Source organism: Trachinotus anak, unplaced genomic scaffold (assembly GCF_046630095.1).
Source record: "Trachinotus anak isolate AG129_WGS33_773 ecotype Australia unplaced genomic scaffold, CSIRO_AGI_Tana_v1 ptg000028l, whole genome shotgun sequence".
Classification (NCBI taxonomy): domain Eukaryota; kingdom Metazoa; phylum Chordata; class Actinopteri; order Carangiformes; family Carangidae; genus Trachinotus; species Trachinotus anak.
The window spans coordinates 15538328-15556228 of record NW_027273879.1 but is presented as its reverse complement, the minus strand read 5'-3'; the positions used below and the strand labels follow the sequence as shown (position 1 = coordinate 15556228).

Genomic DNA, 17901 nt, shown 5'->3' with positions numbered 1-17901 from the left:
AAAATTTTAAATGTACATTTTATTCAATCAGTATAATAAAATTAATGATTATGTGTAATTTGAAACATCGAGGAACACGTTATATTTTCTTTAAAAAAATCTATAAACTAAAAATGTTTATACAACTTCCACCTATTGCTCAGTTTCCATCAGACAGTATTTTCAAGGAAAAGACATTTGAAACCTTTGGGTGTAGACCGGTGCATTATGTAGTGTTGACATTTTGGTTTGGTGTCTTCACAGAGGGTTAATGTAGGTCTTTTGTAACTGTGCCAAAATGTCAGTCAAATGACTTCAGTTAAGATGAGCAGCTTGTTCACATGGCACTAATTCATCATCAGTGCTCTCCGATTAATCAATCAACTATATGCGTGTGTACTGTGTATGTATACGCGTGTACATACCCATTCTACGTATGGAGCTATCTATCTAAAATTTACCCAGCCTCATCCACCACCTGACAAGGCTCAGGGTGTTTCCTGGTGGAGTTTATCTTTTCGTTAAAGCATTTGTTTAGGGGTCAACTTATTGTCTTTACAGTAAGTCTGTTTAGCGGTTCCTCCCTTTTTGCCTGTATAAAATCAAGACTGCAACCTTTGTGGTCAGTGGTCAACAAAAATCTTCCTGAGCTACTTCATCCATATAGGATCTTCTACGTGAGGAAGATGAACCTGAATCTCTTCTCTGCTGTCTTGGCCGTCCTGCTCGGCCTCTCAGCACAAAATGACTCCCTGGTGAGACATACGCCAGAGCGTGCACATTTCTCTGTAACTGTTTTACTGGTTTCCCAAGGTTTTCAGTATTATTTCTGAAAGAAAACCAATGATCTCAACATATTGTTGCCAGTTTTAGATCTGGCAATTTAAGCTTATTGACTCTCTTAGTTGACTCTTAAAACGGTCAAAAACTGATTATATGCGTCTCAAAAGAAACTAACAAAATAAGTGACGTAAAACAGCTCTGTTTAGTACAAATGCATCATAAAAATTTAATACAAATTCATTTTTTTTAATCATGGTGGGTTCATATAATCAATAAAAGGAAAAGAGGAACATTTAGAGGATACACACAAAAAAAAAACCAAAAAAAACATCTACCCACAACCATTATAAAGTCAACACAAAAAGGCTTTAGTTAAAGTTTGACTTACCAGATTTTTATGGAAGTATATTTTCTGCTTATGTTCACTTTGTGTCTCTGCAGGTGCAACTTCAGGAGGAGGGTAAACTGATTTTTCTTGCCACAAGTGTTAAACACAGCTTATTGAGCAGTGGGTCCTCTAGAAGGTAACTGAATCTTCTTATTTTAGGTGTGAAAACCAATCAACCTTCCCGTTTGGACATAAGTGCAAGAATTCTGGAGGCAAATAAAGGTAAGTTTGATTTATTCAGTGAAAAATGTCCTTCCCTGCTCACATCTTGCACATATCTGTACCAATCAGTCTGAGTGTAGCTGTCTGGGCCTGTTTTGTATAGTGTACACATATTGTCTTATTCTAGGCATCAACCATATTCTGGTGGAAGGCGACGTTGCTCTGTCAAAAAAGAGGAATGCCATGAAATGCTGGAGCGGCTACTGCAAATGGAAAAAATCCTACAACGGACTGGTTGAAGTCCCCTATACCATCAGTGATTATTTTTGTAAGAGCTCAGTGATTCATTCATGAGAATTGCAATAGTGTTAATATTAGGAAGTGAGCATGAGCATTTTCCATTTACACTTGATACATAATGAAGATTTGTCAATAAAGTGACATTAATATCTTTGCAGATGACAGTGAAAAGGCCTCAATTGAGAAAGCTATGGACACTTTCCACCAGAAGACCTGTATTCGTTTTGTTCCTTATTATGGCCAGTCTGACTACCTGAAGATCGAGAGCGAGATGGGGTGAGCGCAGAGTGGAGGTGATTGTCAGCGTGATGGAGAAGCCAACCAGTCAGGTTTCAAACCTCTCACTCTGTCTTCTACCGCACTGTAGGTGCTGGTCCACTGTTGGCAGAGATGGAGGTGAGCAGCTGGTTTCTCTGTCTGTGTATGGTTGTCTTGATCATGGGATCATCCAGCACGAGCTCCTCCACGCACTGGGCTTCCACCATGAGCACACAAGGAGCGACAGGGACCAGTATGTCAGGATCAACTGGGAAAATGTCCCATCAGGTGAGCTCAAAGCCTCTGAATTTAAATTGAACTTATTTACTACTACGACTACATATATTTTAATATTTATCATTCATACTATGTATAATATAATGAAAATGTATGATTGTAATTATGATTGAGTCAACATAGATGTACAGTATGTAAGAGGCCCAGCATAACTTATTGCTGGTAGGATGCTCTGTAGTGCAAAACTTACATGAAAGTATTTAGAACACCCTTAACACCTTTCATTTTGACTGCCACTGTTTTACTTTAGTTTAATCGTAACTTTAAATTCATGCAGATTTTTATTCTATGTATGTATTTTTCATTTTTTTTAATTCAACAGTACATGAATTCAACTTCCACAAAAGGGACACCAACAACTTGAACACGCCGTACGACTATTCCTCTGTGATGCATTATGGAAGGTAACATCTCTTTATGTCTTGAATAGTACTATTGTTAGAAAGAAATATTTTTTTAATCATTTAGTTTTTTTATTATTTAGTTTATTAGTTTAAATTGTTTAGTTTGAATGTTGTCGTTGCCGTGCAAAACACACAAATCTACATTCATTGATTTTTTTGATGCAGTGCCACTAACTTAACACAACCTGTACAGCGAATAGAGATAATGTGTTAGCAAACAGTTGTCTATTTACACATTCAGCAGACAGGTAGCAACATTGGTATTCATTTGGTGTCAGGTTTCAGGCCACCTGGCCCATTTTATATTCAATATTCACCCTCCGTTTAGCTCGCTTTTGCTCCCCATCAACTTGTGTTGGAAATCTGTGTCTCTATACTTGTTGAATGCTGAACTGTATTCATTAGCTAGATGCTGAATTTGTCTGTCAGCTGTTTGGTGCCGGATGGGTTATCTGGAGTGGTTACCAGAACTGTTTTCTCTTGCCAGTTGCTGCTGGAAATTAAGTTGAACAGACATGTACTGTTAAAGTTGGTGGGCCATAAAACCAAAACAATGAACTGAAACACACTAAAATGAATTTATAGAGCTAAGTGGAAACTGCAGAGTTAGGTAATAATTCCTAGTAGATTCATCATATAAATCAAAACCTTTCTCCTTAAACATTACAAACAATCCACTGGTAATATTTGAAAATATTAGTGCAGCTTTAATATTATAATCTCTGCACGGGGTTCACAGCTCATTTTCTACTTGACATAAGGCATGAATGGCAAATTGCAAAGCCGAATAACAGTGAGCAAACCATAAAATATTTATGTGCAGATGTGGCATTACAAAAAAGAGCCATAGTTAAAAGCATCTAAGACGTCTTAGGCAGGATGCCGAAATATTCCAGCCCTTTATAGAGCCCTATATAAAATAAAGAGGCAATTTTCCATTATTATATGTTTTTATTTTGTATTTATTTATATTTTATTGTAGTTTATTTTCTGACCTTTTTCTCTTTAGGACTGCCTTCTCATCAACGTTTGGAGCAGACACCATTACTCCCATTCCAGATTCATCTGTGCCAATTGGACAGAGGGATGATATGTCTGATATTGATATCCTCAGGATCAATAGGTTATACGAATGCAGTAAGTACAGTAAAGTAAAATACTGAAGTGTCTTTAAATGTATTTTTAAGGTATTTCTGCTTCATTGAATTGATGAGGAAACATCCATTTAACCAAAATAATGCATTATGCACAAACATTTTCTATTTTTAGATATCAGGGTTTCAAATTCTAAAACTATTAATGACTATTAAGATTTGAATTTTGAGAACATGTTGATTCCTTGTTGACTTCTCATCTTTCTTTTCAGGCATTTGAAAAACAAAGAAGAAAACTCACAAGACACTGTACGTGCTGTTGTCTCAAAAACTTGATCAGTGGCAATGTGTGTCATCAGACTGTTGATTCATCTCTATAAAAACCACACCAATTGAATAAATGTTGACATAAAAAATCTCTTTATCTCTTTCCTCCACCACTTTTTATCATGATTAATGTTTTTTTTTTTCCCTCAAGTTCCTCAAGTTAGCAAAAATTGAGTTGTATTCAATTTTTGTGAAAATAAAATCAAGTACACATATTGTATATAAAACCCTGAAATAACAAAATGACATCAAATAAATGAATAAAGAATAAGATAAAAGACATACAACACAACTACAAGCCACAGAAATCTCCACATTAAGCTAACAAAAATCAACATCTGCTCTTGCTCACTTTTTCCGAGCTAATTCTACTGAGACCACTGTTATAAATTGTTCATCTTCTACCAACCCAAACATCCACCACTTTAACTGAGCTGGAAAACATTTGTTCTAGAAAAAAAAAAAAAAAAAACCATCACCACTGTGTTAAAGAAGTTTGCCAAAGCTGTAGAGCTAAACTATGAAAATGTTCAGCCTATCAAAAAGTTAAACCTTCTCCCCAAGTTTCTTGCACTTGTGTCTCTTCAGCTGATGTGTGTTGCTGCGAGGGTCGAGAGTCACCTGGAAGTGGCACTTCAGATGCTGTGGGGAGGGGGGGACAGCAATAAATGTGACACCAGAACTGAGAAATCTCTGAAATCTAACTGTAAAAGACAGTGGGCAATGAATGAAGTGTGTTAAAACAGTATTGCTGGGTTGACTGTAAGACCTAAAAAAATAAAACGCAAAAAAGCAGTTATACCTTTTTCTCGAGACTGCAGGTGTGCAGGTCATGGTTCTCAGACTTGAGACATTTGGTTTTTCCCAGGATTACATCGATCTTAAAGTGGATCATGTTGGTCACCTGATGACATGGGCAGACAAGAGGACAGAGTTATTAGATATGACATAGATGTAAGGCCTATATCATGGAGAGGTGGTGCACTGGATGTGAAATTCCTTTGTTTCTGAAAGATGGAGCTAACCTGACTCTGAGCAGCACTGATGGAGACCAGCTTGAACATTCGCTTGTTTTTGGAGAGCGTGTTGAACGTCTGCACAGCGTACTGAGCTGCCTCCTGCACCTCAGCTGACTCTGGACTCCTCTCAAACCAGCCACCCAAGAGAGGCACTTTTTCTATGAGGAAAGGAAACACACGCGTACACACACACTCAGGGTAAATTTTACACTCCGTAAGCTGTTGGTGGGACAATAATAACGAAGTAATGTGTATTCTCTGCATAATTACAGACAGCTGAAGTGGTGCAGCACTGAAATGCAAACATTCACGCACATAATGTCCATTAATGAGCTTGCACACACACACACTCATACAAGCAGTCAGCAGTCAGTGTTATGATTAAGTGTGTGTCCTTTGGGGTTTTTAAACTCCTTCATCCTGAAAATGTGCTGTTTAAGTCCAGAACATCAATCAAGGACTTGGAAACTGAAAAACCAAACCCTGGATTCAGCCAGTTTTACACTCACACTCGTTTTGCACTGCCAAACCATCTTCACCTCTCTGCCAAACCAAGCCTTGATCATCAGGCTGAGGATATGAAACAGATTTTCTCAGGGAAATAAAAGCATAATTTAGAGATAATAGCTGCAGCTCTTGTTACTTGGGTGGCCAAGCCACTCAAAATGTTGTTTTTAGCCACGGTAGTGGATCGGCTCTATGTTAGTCAGCTTGTCACAATGGTCGAGACTGAAATATCTCAATGCCAAATGGATGGATTACCATAAAACTTTAAACAGATATACGTGGTCCCAAGAGGATGAAGCCTACCAACCCAGGGGATCCCCTGCTTTTTCATCCAGCACCATCAGCAGGTCAAAATTTTCAGTTAACCAGTGAAATATCTCAATGTCTATCAGATGGATTGGCACTAAATTTGGTAAAAATATTCATGGTCCTCTGAGGATGAATCCTACCAACTTTTGCAATCCCCTTTCAACATGTACTGAATGGTTTGTCATTGGGAATGTCCCCTCAGGGTGAATAGTTATAATTTTAGTCATCCCTTCACTTTTTATCTAGTGACACCATTAGGCCAGAAACTGAACTCCTCACCAAATTTTTCATGAACAAATGACAAACAGCCTGAGCTGTACTGTTTAGTTCTAACTAGCAAACGTTAGCATGTTAACAGGCTGAACTAAGATTGTGAATATCATGAGCATTATACCTGCTAAACACTGACATGTTACTATTGTGACTGTGAGCACCACAATAGCACTGCCTCACAGAGCGGCTAGCATTATTGTTGATCCTTAATCTTGTTTATTTCCTTATGAGAAAACAGAAAGGTGATCTTTGCAGCAGGTGTCCATTGTCACCTTGCTTGTTTCATTCTTCAGATAATTGGTGTCACCATCTCATTTTGAGTTATTCCAGTGTCAACCACATCTTATCCAGTAAACCTGCTAAGGTTGAAAATCCTGAAAATCCTGTGCTTCTATCCAGCAGCAGTTGCTTGCTCTACTCCCACCCTGTCAAGCACAAAACATGACACACTGTAGTCCAACACTGTGTCACAGCTTGGTGTGGTCGATAGGCAACAGGTCACACCCAACATCACAGTGGATAAGACTTAGTGTGGAGCTCTTCTTTAAAGGCACATCATGTAAGATCAGGATACAAATTATACAGAATCAATCAAGACACAAGTACCGTATCTCAAATGTGTGTGTGGAAGGAAAGATTAACACAGTTATGAGATGAGAAATGAAAACCAAAGCAGACTTGACTCCAACTTCTGTATAAATTCGATGATGCAGCATGATGAATTTCTGCCATACATGCAGTTATTTGTATTTTACATACTCAATAATTTGTAATATGAGACTGAAATTTTGCTTCTTTAGGTTTTTAAGATTTTTCAGTAGGCCCTAAAAAACAACAGCTGAGTCTGCCTCTAGAATAACTGTGAAAAAACACTGATTAAGTCCAACTATCCCAGTCCCCAGTGGCAGTTGCCATAGCAATCAAGGTCATAATGATATCATGGTCTGAGAATCCAGTCTGTGGGGGGGGGGGGGGTCGACTCATACACAGGACCCCTCCAGCTCAGAGACACTGTTTATGAGTGATGTGCATGTGTGGCTTTCCAGGAGGCAGTCTCAGATTTGGGATGGCATTAAACTGGTTAACCTGTTAATGCTTGCAATTGTCCACTGCATGACTCTTTGGTGCACCGAGGGACAGTAAATACTTATGCTTAAGACAGCGGGTGTGTCCTGAAAACTCCTTCCCCCAGCTCACAAGATTTCCATGTCTCTTGATTGCTGTTGTGGCTCCTGTTAGTTGAAACAGTAAACATAATTTCCACTTGATGCTGCAGTCTGCCTCTTTCCTTGTGGAACTAAATATTTGTATACTGTATATTTAGTAAAAACGTGTATACTTGGAATCAAAGCTACAATTTGCTGCTGCACTGAATGAATGTTTTATTGAGTGTTTACATTATACATCATGGAGTGAGCTGCACCAACCAGTAAAGCCATTCACTAACAGACGCCACTGATGTTGGACAAATATGGCGAAGGGGTACTGAATGGACCTGATGGATTATGTTTCCTACCCAAACACTTCCAAACCAAACTCCACTCAACCTGTGACGACTTTCTCTGTCTGCTGTCTGAGCCAAAGGTTCTGACTCACTGTACCCAACCAGACCTCAGCACTGCAGACTGAGTACATAAACACACAACTTAGTTTGCCATTGCACCATGTCAGAGGGAACACCCTGTCAGAGAGAAATGTACTAATACAAGTTTTGAAGTGAATCACTTTGACACTACTAATAACCAAGGTATTCTGCTCATTTAAGACTAAGATTTAAAAGACCAATTGCATATCCTTCAGTTTTACACATACTTTTCCCTTTCATGCTTTTCCTGTTTGTTCGCATTCTCAGCGATCACTTGCTTGTCTTCTTCATCATTAACTTCAGTTTTTGCCTAAATTATGTTTGGAGTTTTTGTCTTTTATTCAAATCTGAGTTAAATTCTGTTGAGGTCTATCTTTTATTTTATGCTTCCTCTGTGAAGTGCAACACAAACATGTTGTTTATTTGATTTCATTGTTACACAAATGGCAGATGAAGGCAGGAAGTCAGATTTGCAGAGTTGCAGGTTGTTTTGTTTGGCGGGTTTCTAGATTGTTAGTCATGATTCCGCCACCAATTTCTATGCTGTTATGTTTGCATGCAGCAGTTGTGTTGTGCTTATACTCTTCTCATCTTGTAAGACCTGTTTGTTTCTGGGTTGTGTTTTTTTAAGTGTGTGCATTGTACAAAGCCATTCTTTTGTGTATTGCTATTTATTTCCCTCCAGCTGCACCAACTGGCACTCATTACAACACTTTATACATATAAATATTAGTAGATTGAGTTCCAAATAAAACAAATCTTACTATTTGCAGAAACCGTGCCTCAGTGGACTTAAATCACATTAAAGTAAATTCTGATTTCTTTTATCCACTTCACTCCCTGTTGAAACACTCATGATGACTTTGGACACAAATAAGGAAAGTACATTTAAATAAGTACAAAAGACTCATACAAGTAGGACATTGTGTGTAAATAGGAAGTTTCAAAATTTACTTACTAAATTTACCCTCCTGATCTTGTACCATTTCATCTTTAAGTAAGAGTGACATACGACTCATCAGGATCATAAGAATATAAGTATGAATGTTCAGTATAATATTATAAGTAGGCACTTTAAAGACATCCTTTTGAGTGTTTTAGAAAATTCAGTTATTCAGTTATGACTGTGTTTTTAGCCTTTGTCATGAGTCTGTTTCTTGTTGTAAAGACTTCTAAAGTGATATCAAGCCACAGACTCTGTTTTCCCAAAGACAAATGTCAGAAACAGAGTCGATCAATCCATTCTCCGTCTAATAATATTCCCTTATCTTGCTTGCCTCTCTATAATGTCACTCTCCCATGTCCATACAATAACAGTCATATCATATTTCTTGTCCACATCACTACTTACTTGTGATGACTTCCTCCACCGGCTGATCTCCTACACACAGCTGGACAAGTGACAGACATATCAGCACTGACAACGGGAGAGACATCTTTACTCGCTGACCGCCGCCAAACCGTGCTGTGCTTGTTCACGAAGGAAAGAGCGGTGGGAGATATGATCTCCAGGAAAAGACGTCAGATGAACAGGACTCTTTACTTGAGCTGAGCCACTTGCCAAACAGCTTGCAGATGTCCCACAGTGTTTGGAGCAAACTGAAGGTGTCCAGGTCCACAGAGAGAGCAGAGAAGACAGTTATTAGAAAAAGGGAAACTAAGAAGGAAAATACAGGAAAAAATAACCAGAATATGCTAAAACAGACATGTATATATAGAAAAGGCTATAAAGGAAGAAACATCTTTACAGGTATTTACCTTCAGCCAGTGAATGCTGGAGCAATGGTGAGCCAGACTGAGAGCACCAATATGAGTGAGGAGGAGACAGTGAGGGAGGGAGGGAGGGAGGGACTGGGTGTCGGTAGTGAGCAGCATTTAACCTCTGGTATGTTTAACAAGCCAGTGAAGACCACACCCACCCACTGACTGGCAATGACGCCATGTAGGGATTTAACAACCATCAGCGGCTTTGGTGTTTGCGTGTGTGTGTGTGTCTGTGTGTGTGTGATAGTGTGTATGACAGAGTGAAAGAGAGAGAAAGACAGAGTAGGTGGGAGTTTTGCTGTGGATGGCTGTCGGGTATGTGCTATTGTGTGTGTGTGTGTGTGTGTGTGTGTGTGTGTGTCTGTTTGTGTTTCTGTGCTCTTTGTGTGTTTGCATTCATGTGTGTCATGTGGGTGTGTAGCCTGCGAATGTGATTTATCTAGGTGGATGTGTGCACATATGTTTGGCCATTCTTTTTTTTTTTTCTTTTTTTTTTTTTTTTTACAGAAGTGAACAGGGTCCTATTTACTTTTGAAGGGCTCTGACTCAAACTCAGCAAGAAGCCTCTGCTGGCACTGTGACAGTGAGTCACAGTGCAAACTACTGCACACAGCAGAACTGCATTACACACTTGTTCCAGGTACATAAACATCCCATCCAGGACATTGTGTTTTCATGTGATAGAGGGTTTACAGTATTCGAATAGCAGTGAATAAATGCAGAAACGTCAGCAAGTGGAAGCGAGCGGGATTAATCAGCTGCTGTTTCCTCGTGGTTTTAGCCTGCAGTTGTAAAGATGTGGCTGCCTGACCGGCGGGGCAAGGACTCCGCAACAAGATGACACATGAGACATGTTCTCATCAACAGACATGGAGCAAAATTAGCCTTCTTTTAGAGGTGTGTGAAAATGCTGTGAAAAATATTCGGCACTTGAGCTGCTAGATGTTGCACGTTCTTCCACCAGCTAGTCACTAAATTTGCCCTTGTGGTGCCTGAAAGATTATCAGAGCTTTTTTTTTTTTTTTTGCTGAAAACAACTACCTACTGCTTCTAAATTCAAGGTTGATGACAGCAGTGGAACCAAACAAAAAAGTATCTGTGCCATAAAACCAAAACCATGAGCTATAAGAAGCTAAAAAGCTCCGTGAAGCGGCAGAGTTGAGTGATAATTCTCTGTGGTCTTGTTACTGTAAGAGATTACACACTGTCATTTTACTCGATATAAAAAGGCTGCAAGAACTGATACAAACACAGCATCCATAAAAGTCACAGCACTGTTTTAGCCTGTTTTAGTGGAGGTGGCCCTGTGGATAGCAACATTAGTCTGTCAACCACTCCATCCACCATAGGCGCCAAAACCATGGGTGCTTCTGGGCCCAGGCACCCATGGAGAATGCTGAGCACCCATGTGTGGGAGCGTGCAGTCAGGGCCAAATTTACATTGATTTGATAACAAACTCCAGGTTGGTGCATTCAGATGTTAAGACTAGAGAACCCACTGGCAGAAACATAAATCAGTGCCTATGTGGTCCACCCCTTTGGTTCAGACCAAAATAGCTCAAAAACTACTGAATGGGTTGCTATGAATTTTGTACAAATATGCATAGTGCCCAGAGGATGAATCCAGTTTCTTTGGTGATCCCCTTGTGATTTTTATCTCGTGCTGCCAGCAGCTTAAAATTTTCACCAGTGAGATTCATCTCTATAAGTTTATAAGATGGATTGGCACTAATTTCGGTCCACACATTCATGTTCTCCAGAGGATGAACCCCAATGACTTTGTTGGTGTAAACAAGCTGCACTGGTTCCCTTCTCTACGCCACTTATTTGATGACTAATTCTCCTCATATGGCAAAAATACGACACCACCATCATAAATACTGTCTGGAGGACATAACAGCACACCAAATAGCCCAAGCATACGACCCTTGGTTTAAACAGTAAGTTCAAGAAGATGTGGCAGCTTGCTAAATATATTTTCAAAGTTGGATAAATCCCCATTGATGTGTGTTTGTGTTTTTTTTCCCGTCATCCTTTGCTGTTATGTGGGACAGCTGTAGGCTCGGGGTTGATGTTGATGTGGGTAGTTTGGTTGATGCTTGTTTGCTGATTTATGTTGAGAAAAGTTAATAGGAATATTTGAACAGTGACTTCAGTGATCCCCTGACTTTAGTGCCACCAGCAGGTTATTGGTTTGAAGTGAAACGCCTCGACAGCTGCTGGATGGATCGCTTTGCAGTGTGATGAGGGCGCTCATGGTTGTTGTGAACTCTTTTGTGATCCTTTGACTTTTCATCAGGGAGTTTTTGTGAAATCTGATTGAAAGGCAGAATACGGACAAGCACAGGCTGACTCACAGGCCTACATGTGCAAGTATATAGTGATCAGTATGAGACACACACACACACACACAGAGAGAGAGAGAGAGAGAGAGCTTTATTGTCATCATACTTTCATACAACAAACCTGTGGTGACGTCTTTTCATGTGCAGCAACCATAAAAACAATAGAAGGATAATACATTGCTAAAAATAGACAAGAATATACTCTCTTAAAATAGACAATAAAAACAACAGGCAGGTACTGAAAGTAAAGTGACAGAGCAGCATGTGTTTAGTTGCTCTGGGGAAAAAGCTGTTTGTCCATGATCTGATGATCCTGTAAGCTATGTTTAACCAGGTGCCAGTGGGTCAAAATGAAGACAGGATGGGAGTGTCGATGATGCTGCTAGCCTTCATCCTGAGTCAGCCAGCAGAGGTATTGTCCATGTTTTGGGGGTCAGCCCTGATGATTTCCTGGGCTGCATTTTCCCACCAGGTGAGTGGTGTGAAAGGTCCGTGTGTGTTAGGCCCCATTCCTCTAGAGTCAACAGTGTGTAGGGAGCCACACTGCCCAGCAGAGGGAAGCAACAGCATATCACATAATGCAACAGGTGGTTGACAAAGCTAAACTCAAAACAGCATTTACATAGTCAGGAACACATTAACCATCATTTTCGATGAGAGGGAAGCTGGATTACACTCGATACCCATCATGAGCCGTCAGCTTCAACCTTGAGGGAACAGCGGCCGCAGTTAGTCCGAATGTCCTATAGCAAGGGTCATACAAGTAAGTTTATTCTCATCAAACTCCACTGTGTCCCTGCTAGTGTTCTTTAACAGTGAATGATTCATGGAATTAATTATCTTTAAGAAATGCCAAACTATTGGATCTTAAGCTGAGGCTCTGTACAAACTTATGATTTACATACAATACATTATTTTAAACCTTAACTATTTCTATTATAGGCAGGCATCACAAAATGTTAATGGCACAAGTAAGAGTTAAATGTTCCTGTTTAAAAAATAACAATATATGCAATATATAAAGACAATTATAATTGCAAATATACAGTTGAGAATCATGATGCACAAAATATTAGGATATCTAAGATAAGAGAAAGTGGAAGAAACAACACCAACAGCAACATCAACAGTGATAGATAAATGATTTACAAAAAACATGTCAGCTCTGACAGAGAAGGATAGATAAAGACAGATGAGACACAGGATAGGCAGATGGGAACAGACTGACAGGTACACTGGCTCATACTTCAGTAAAGCAGATGGACAGGCAGATATAATCAGACCAAACAACAGACTGAAAGAAAAGTAGCTCACTGTGCAGATGGACAAGCAGTCAGCAAACAGGGAGCGGATGCATAGTTCAGTTCAGCCACACCACAAACTATTTTTATCATAATATCCTTTATTAAACCAGGTCAAATGTCTCACTGAGATTAAAATCGCTTCTTCAAGCCAGCAGCATTAACACAAATGATATGAACTGACAAATATAACTGCCAGACACTTCATACAAGTCCAGTTGATATTCAATACTAAAAATGATGTCAGTCACAATTTAGGAGCAATCACATGGAAAAAGAGTGATCATTTCTAGATCCTGTAAAACTGAACTTTTTTTTTTTTTTTTGCCTTAGATTTTTGCAAAAGATTTGAATTTACTCCGCCCTGACACAGCCTTAACAAAAAATGTAACACTCTAAGCTTCTCAGCTGTAGCACTTAGTCACAAGACCAAATCACATTACATAGTGCAGGTATTCCAAGGCAAATAGTTGCGGTCTTTAAGAAAATGTCCATGACAATTAGATTAATAGATACCAGCTGATAAACCATCATAAAGGAAGACAGAGAGCAGCACTCTGTCAGTCTCTCTGTCTCAGTTTCAGGCCTGATGGATGTTCACTGCTCTCCTGCTCCTAATGAGAACTAATGCTGTAACTCTGCCAAGCTGCAACTGACAGGTCGGGGTCAGCAAGGGGGTGGCTAGACTTGTTCAAATTGGAAATCCCCTTTTCAATAGAATAACTGATGTCAGTGTTGTTTGCCTGATGAGTGGACAGGACACTACCCTCCATACTTTTCATTCAAACTGCCCCTGTCCAGTCTGTTAATCATAAAACTCTGCTGCAAGGGATATGATTGGCTGTTTTTGCTTGGAAAGACATTTGGGTCAAAGGTCAAATTTACTTCACAAATAAACAGCCTAAAGCAGAGCACATGGCTTGTCCTACTGTGTACTATTGTAACTGGCTTTCAAGGTTACGAATGAGTAGAAACATCTTTTACAGACATATGTGTTCTTAAATATACCTTTAAACAAATAGCGTTCTTGTATTTTTCTCATGGCCATCACGTTGTCACTTGACTATATGGTATCCTTGACACTGTATATGGCATGAAAAATATGTACAGTGTAAGTATATGTTACTGAACCTATAAAGACCAGTGAAACCTTGTATGAAATATGACCACGAGACTAAAGACATTACAGTATAGACTGAGTCAACATTTTATTAGGTGTACCTGTGCAATTGAATGTAATCCAATATGACATCCCCGCATCACCTTTGGGAATCTTAAACCGGTTTCTGTTGAAACTGTATAATATAAAGAGGTGCTGATTCTACCCTGCAGTAATTCTGATGCCGTCTTGTTGTATCCGCACTGTGTTACAATGACAAATGTGTTTTTCCACCTCCATGAGGATGAAAGGTCACCGCTTTCAATAATGAGGTGTTGCTGTCATCCATTTTATTGTCTGCTAAAGGATACAGCACTGGGACCATTAATGGTTTAATGTGTTTATGTTCTCATCACATAACAGGCAAGATAAATAAATAAATCAGGGTCCTGTCTCATGAACCAGGATCAACAATTTAGCAGGATAGCGAACGTTTATTTTCCTTGCATCCATGTCCACATGCTGCGTTTCACTCAGCATAATCACTGAGATTGTTTCATGATTTGTGTTATTGGCCCCATCTCTGATGTGATGCTACTTGTGGTTATGAAAATGATGAGTGATTTGACAGCCAATCGTGGTCTTTTTGATTGTAATGAGTTGATTTGATTGAGCTGGTTGAGGAAAACAGCACTTGTGGACTACAGCTGCTATACTCAGTCCTTTTTGAACACATATGTGTACAATTAGTGGAAAAAAGCAGTTAAACTCAGAATGTCCTACTTGTTTTTACCCCTAGGAGGCTAACGTGAATGTTACGCTACATATTGATGATGAATTGAATTTATTAAATGAAAATCTCTATGTATTTATCTTGGCACTTATTTAACTTTTTCCCTCTCGTCTCCATAAACTAAGGCAAAAACTCATCATGAAAACAAAAAGCTGAGTATGAGTGGATTATTTGAAAATGAGCTTGATCCAGATTAAATACGATTACATTTATAGAGTCACACTGAATTTATTAATTATCAAATTAATACATTAGAAAGTAATAATAAATTAAAAGTTTAATCTGGTTTGCACAGGCCATAATTTGGTCTTTTTCCTCATTAACTTCAGCACAAATTAAAACTGCCTTAATTCAAATTAATTGAAAAAAAAAAAAAAAACTAACTAACTAACATAAACAAATTGAAAAGAAATAATACGTTTTATGTACAGTTTTCAGTTTTCACATGGACATGAAAAGTGAGTGATAATCCTGTATCTGTTTTTCCACGCCACATTCCTTAGACCTCAGACCTGGGATCAGCCTCCATAATCCCTTTACAGTTAGGACCCGCCCACTGAGCCTGATGATTGACGGCCGTCTCCTCCAATGAGACGGCGGCCGACTCGTCTGGCACCGGCCTCCTCCTGCTCCCCCCCTTCTCCTCCCGGTCCGACTTTGTTGCTCTCCTGCCCCGCTAGTCCTTCTCCAGTCTCTCCGGGGAGCCGAAGAACAGCTCGACCAGATCCCAGCCATGGAAGGCGACAACATAATAATGCCTGTTTGACTCGGGGACGTTTTCCAAGGTGAGTTTCGTGATTTAAACAGTTTTCAAATCGGGGGAGGGAGGGAATTAGCGGCTAGGAAGCTGCGCGTATGGGGGGCGAAAACTTTATCCGCCTCACTACACGGGACAGGAGGGAACCGAGGGAAATTTACTCCAATGTTGTTCACAGTGGGGATGTCATGCTGCTAGCTTAACATGTTGGTCCCTCTCTAGCTTGTGTAAGACCCTGAACATGTCTGTGAAGTATTAAACAGCGACTCACGAGTCAGTCCTGTCATTCATTGTAGAGCAACGTGTGATTTTTGTGGGATTTACTGGCTGTTGATGAAACATTGCAGCAGATGTGTTCTGGGTTCAAATTCACTTCAGACTGTGACTTGGTGAGAGTTATAGGAAGAAAGAAGCAGCACACAAGCAAAGTGTCAAATATTATTGAAGGCATTTGGCTTGATGTGAGGTTTATTATTATTATTATTGTTCCAATCAAGGATCATCTCTGACCTGATAGTCTCACAGCCTGTGTGTTTTTCTCGTGGCAGCTGTGGTTTGTGGGCTGTATGCAGCACTCAATATTAATGTTTTTATAGGAATAATAAGGTAGAAAGCAGTGTTTCTAGCTCTCAAGCCCAACTACAGAAACACACTTGGCAGTGTATAAATGAAGCACTAAAATCATGAGTCATCCAAAAGCACTTGTTGATGAGATAAACAACATTAGTCTTTATCCTGCTCGTTCTTTTTTTTTTTTTTTTTGTATATTTATATGCATAATTTTAGTTCCGGGAGAACAGCAAAGGTTAATGTACTGCTAGTAGAAACAAATACTGTACACATACCCAGACAGAGACAGTGGGACGGGGTCTTACTACAGATGTGCATTCCTCCGGCCAGTTGAGTGATCGAGCCTTTAAATAGAGCTCAACAGGAATGCAAACAGACCGAGCAGAAAGACGAAGCCTGGCGGCGTCTCAGGAAGGTAGGTGGTAGAAGGAGGCAGAGAGATGAAGCTGTGAGATCTGTTGCTTGAAATTAACTGAGTTTGTCTCTTTATCTCCAACATCTAAGCACTGAAGGCAAAATGTGGGTCAAAGTTCATGCTGTAACACCGTTCATCTATAGCTTAAAGCCGTGAGGAAACTCAAGGTTGGGTTATTCAGAGGAACCATTTAAATGTTGGCTCTGTGTTCTTGCATCACAAAGTTGCACTGCACATTGCATATCAGTGGCAGAATTTGAGCCTTACCCACAAATCCTGCAATGTGACGTCAGTGTACGCCGGTGTTTATCAAACAGGCTGGCCTGCGATGCTTCAAAGAGATGATACAGTGAAAAGCAGAATCAGAATCAGCTTTATGGGCTGAGTGTGTTTACGCATACGTGAAATACGAGCCCAGGTTCTGTTGGCTCTGACTGCACTCGCACACAAGGGCAATACTCAGGAAGACACAGAGACATATAGTCAAAACAATGACAAATATAATACAGTAAGATATGTAATGTTGGACAGAGCATATGTTTTGTAGATTTCTGTTTTTTTTTTTTTAATTTTTTTATTTTGCTGAAAATGTAAAATCTGGTTTGAATCAGGGCTCATAATGTGTGTGAGGGGGGTGGGCTGTTCTTTAGTGCAGCGATTGATGATTATATGTTTTTACTTTGACTGACTTAAACTTTCAAGTATGTACACATAGAGCCAAACTAAGGTAGTGAAATTGCAGGATTACACTGTGTTTTGATGTGGGTGTTTCGCGTATCCTGCTGCAGTCATCTATGATTAACATTATGAAGATTAAATGTAAAAGCATTGTACTTAAAATTATTTTGGCATGTTTGTCTGGGAGCTGTGGCTCTTACCTTTTTGACCCCTGGACGCCTTAAGTATTGTCAAAGGAAGGAATGAAGGATTTAATTATGGACTGTTATATGTTATATTAAGATGACATGTTGCTCAAGATATTATTTGTTTGTTCAGTACTGAGAAGTCATGATTAGTTATTGGGCCAGGTTCAGAGTTTAGTACGCAGCCTTCTCTCAGGGTTAAGTAGTCCCCATCCCATTTGGCTGTTTGATTGGAACTGGCCCAATTACAAATGGCTGTTTTAACCACTTTAGACACTGTTGGTTGCTTGGGAATTTTTATGGTGAGAA

General features: G+C 39.5%; 3 protein-coding genes across 3 annotated transcripts in view; 2 read left to right on the top strand and 1 right to left on the bottom strand.

Moving 5' to 3' along the window:
- The first annotated feature begins 103 nt into the window (after positions 1-103).
- Positions 104-4314, top strand: LOC139611040 (hatching enzyme 1.2-like). The gene is made up of 7 exons (XM_071465295.1): positions 104-753; positions 1310-1372; positions 1500-1640; positions 1771-1888; positions 1980-2158; positions 2490-2571; positions 3581-4314. Exons 1-7 carry the CDS (start codon positions 666-668, stop codon positions 3732-3734), a joined length of 825 nt encoding a protein of 274 aa, XP_071321396.1. The 5' UTR covers positions 104-665; the 3' UTR covers positions 3735-4314.
- Positions 3503-9533, bottom strand: LOC139611041 (cystatin-M). Its single transcript, XM_071465296.1, has 5 exons — positions 9444-9533; positions 9037-9284; positions 5018-5169; positions 4795-4896; positions 3503-4634 (listed from the first exon to the last, which is right to left on the bottom strand). The coding sequence occupies exons 2-5, from the start codon at positions 9119-9121 to the stop codon at positions 4539-4541; spliced, it is 435 nt and encodes a 144-aa protein (XP_071321397.1). The 5' UTR covers positions 9122-9284; positions 9444-9533; the 3' UTR covers positions 3503-4538.
- A 6097-nt stretch (positions 9534-15630) lies between these two features.
- il11ra (interleukin 11 receptor subunit alpha) overlaps positions 15631-17901 on the top strand; it is a 51643-nt gene continuing 49372 nt past the window's right edge. Inside the window, exon 1 of the mRNA XM_071465356.1 lies at positions 15631-15772. The gene's annotated coding sequence lies outside the window, so the exon portion shown is untranslated. The remainder of the gene's footprint in view (positions 15773-17901) is intronic.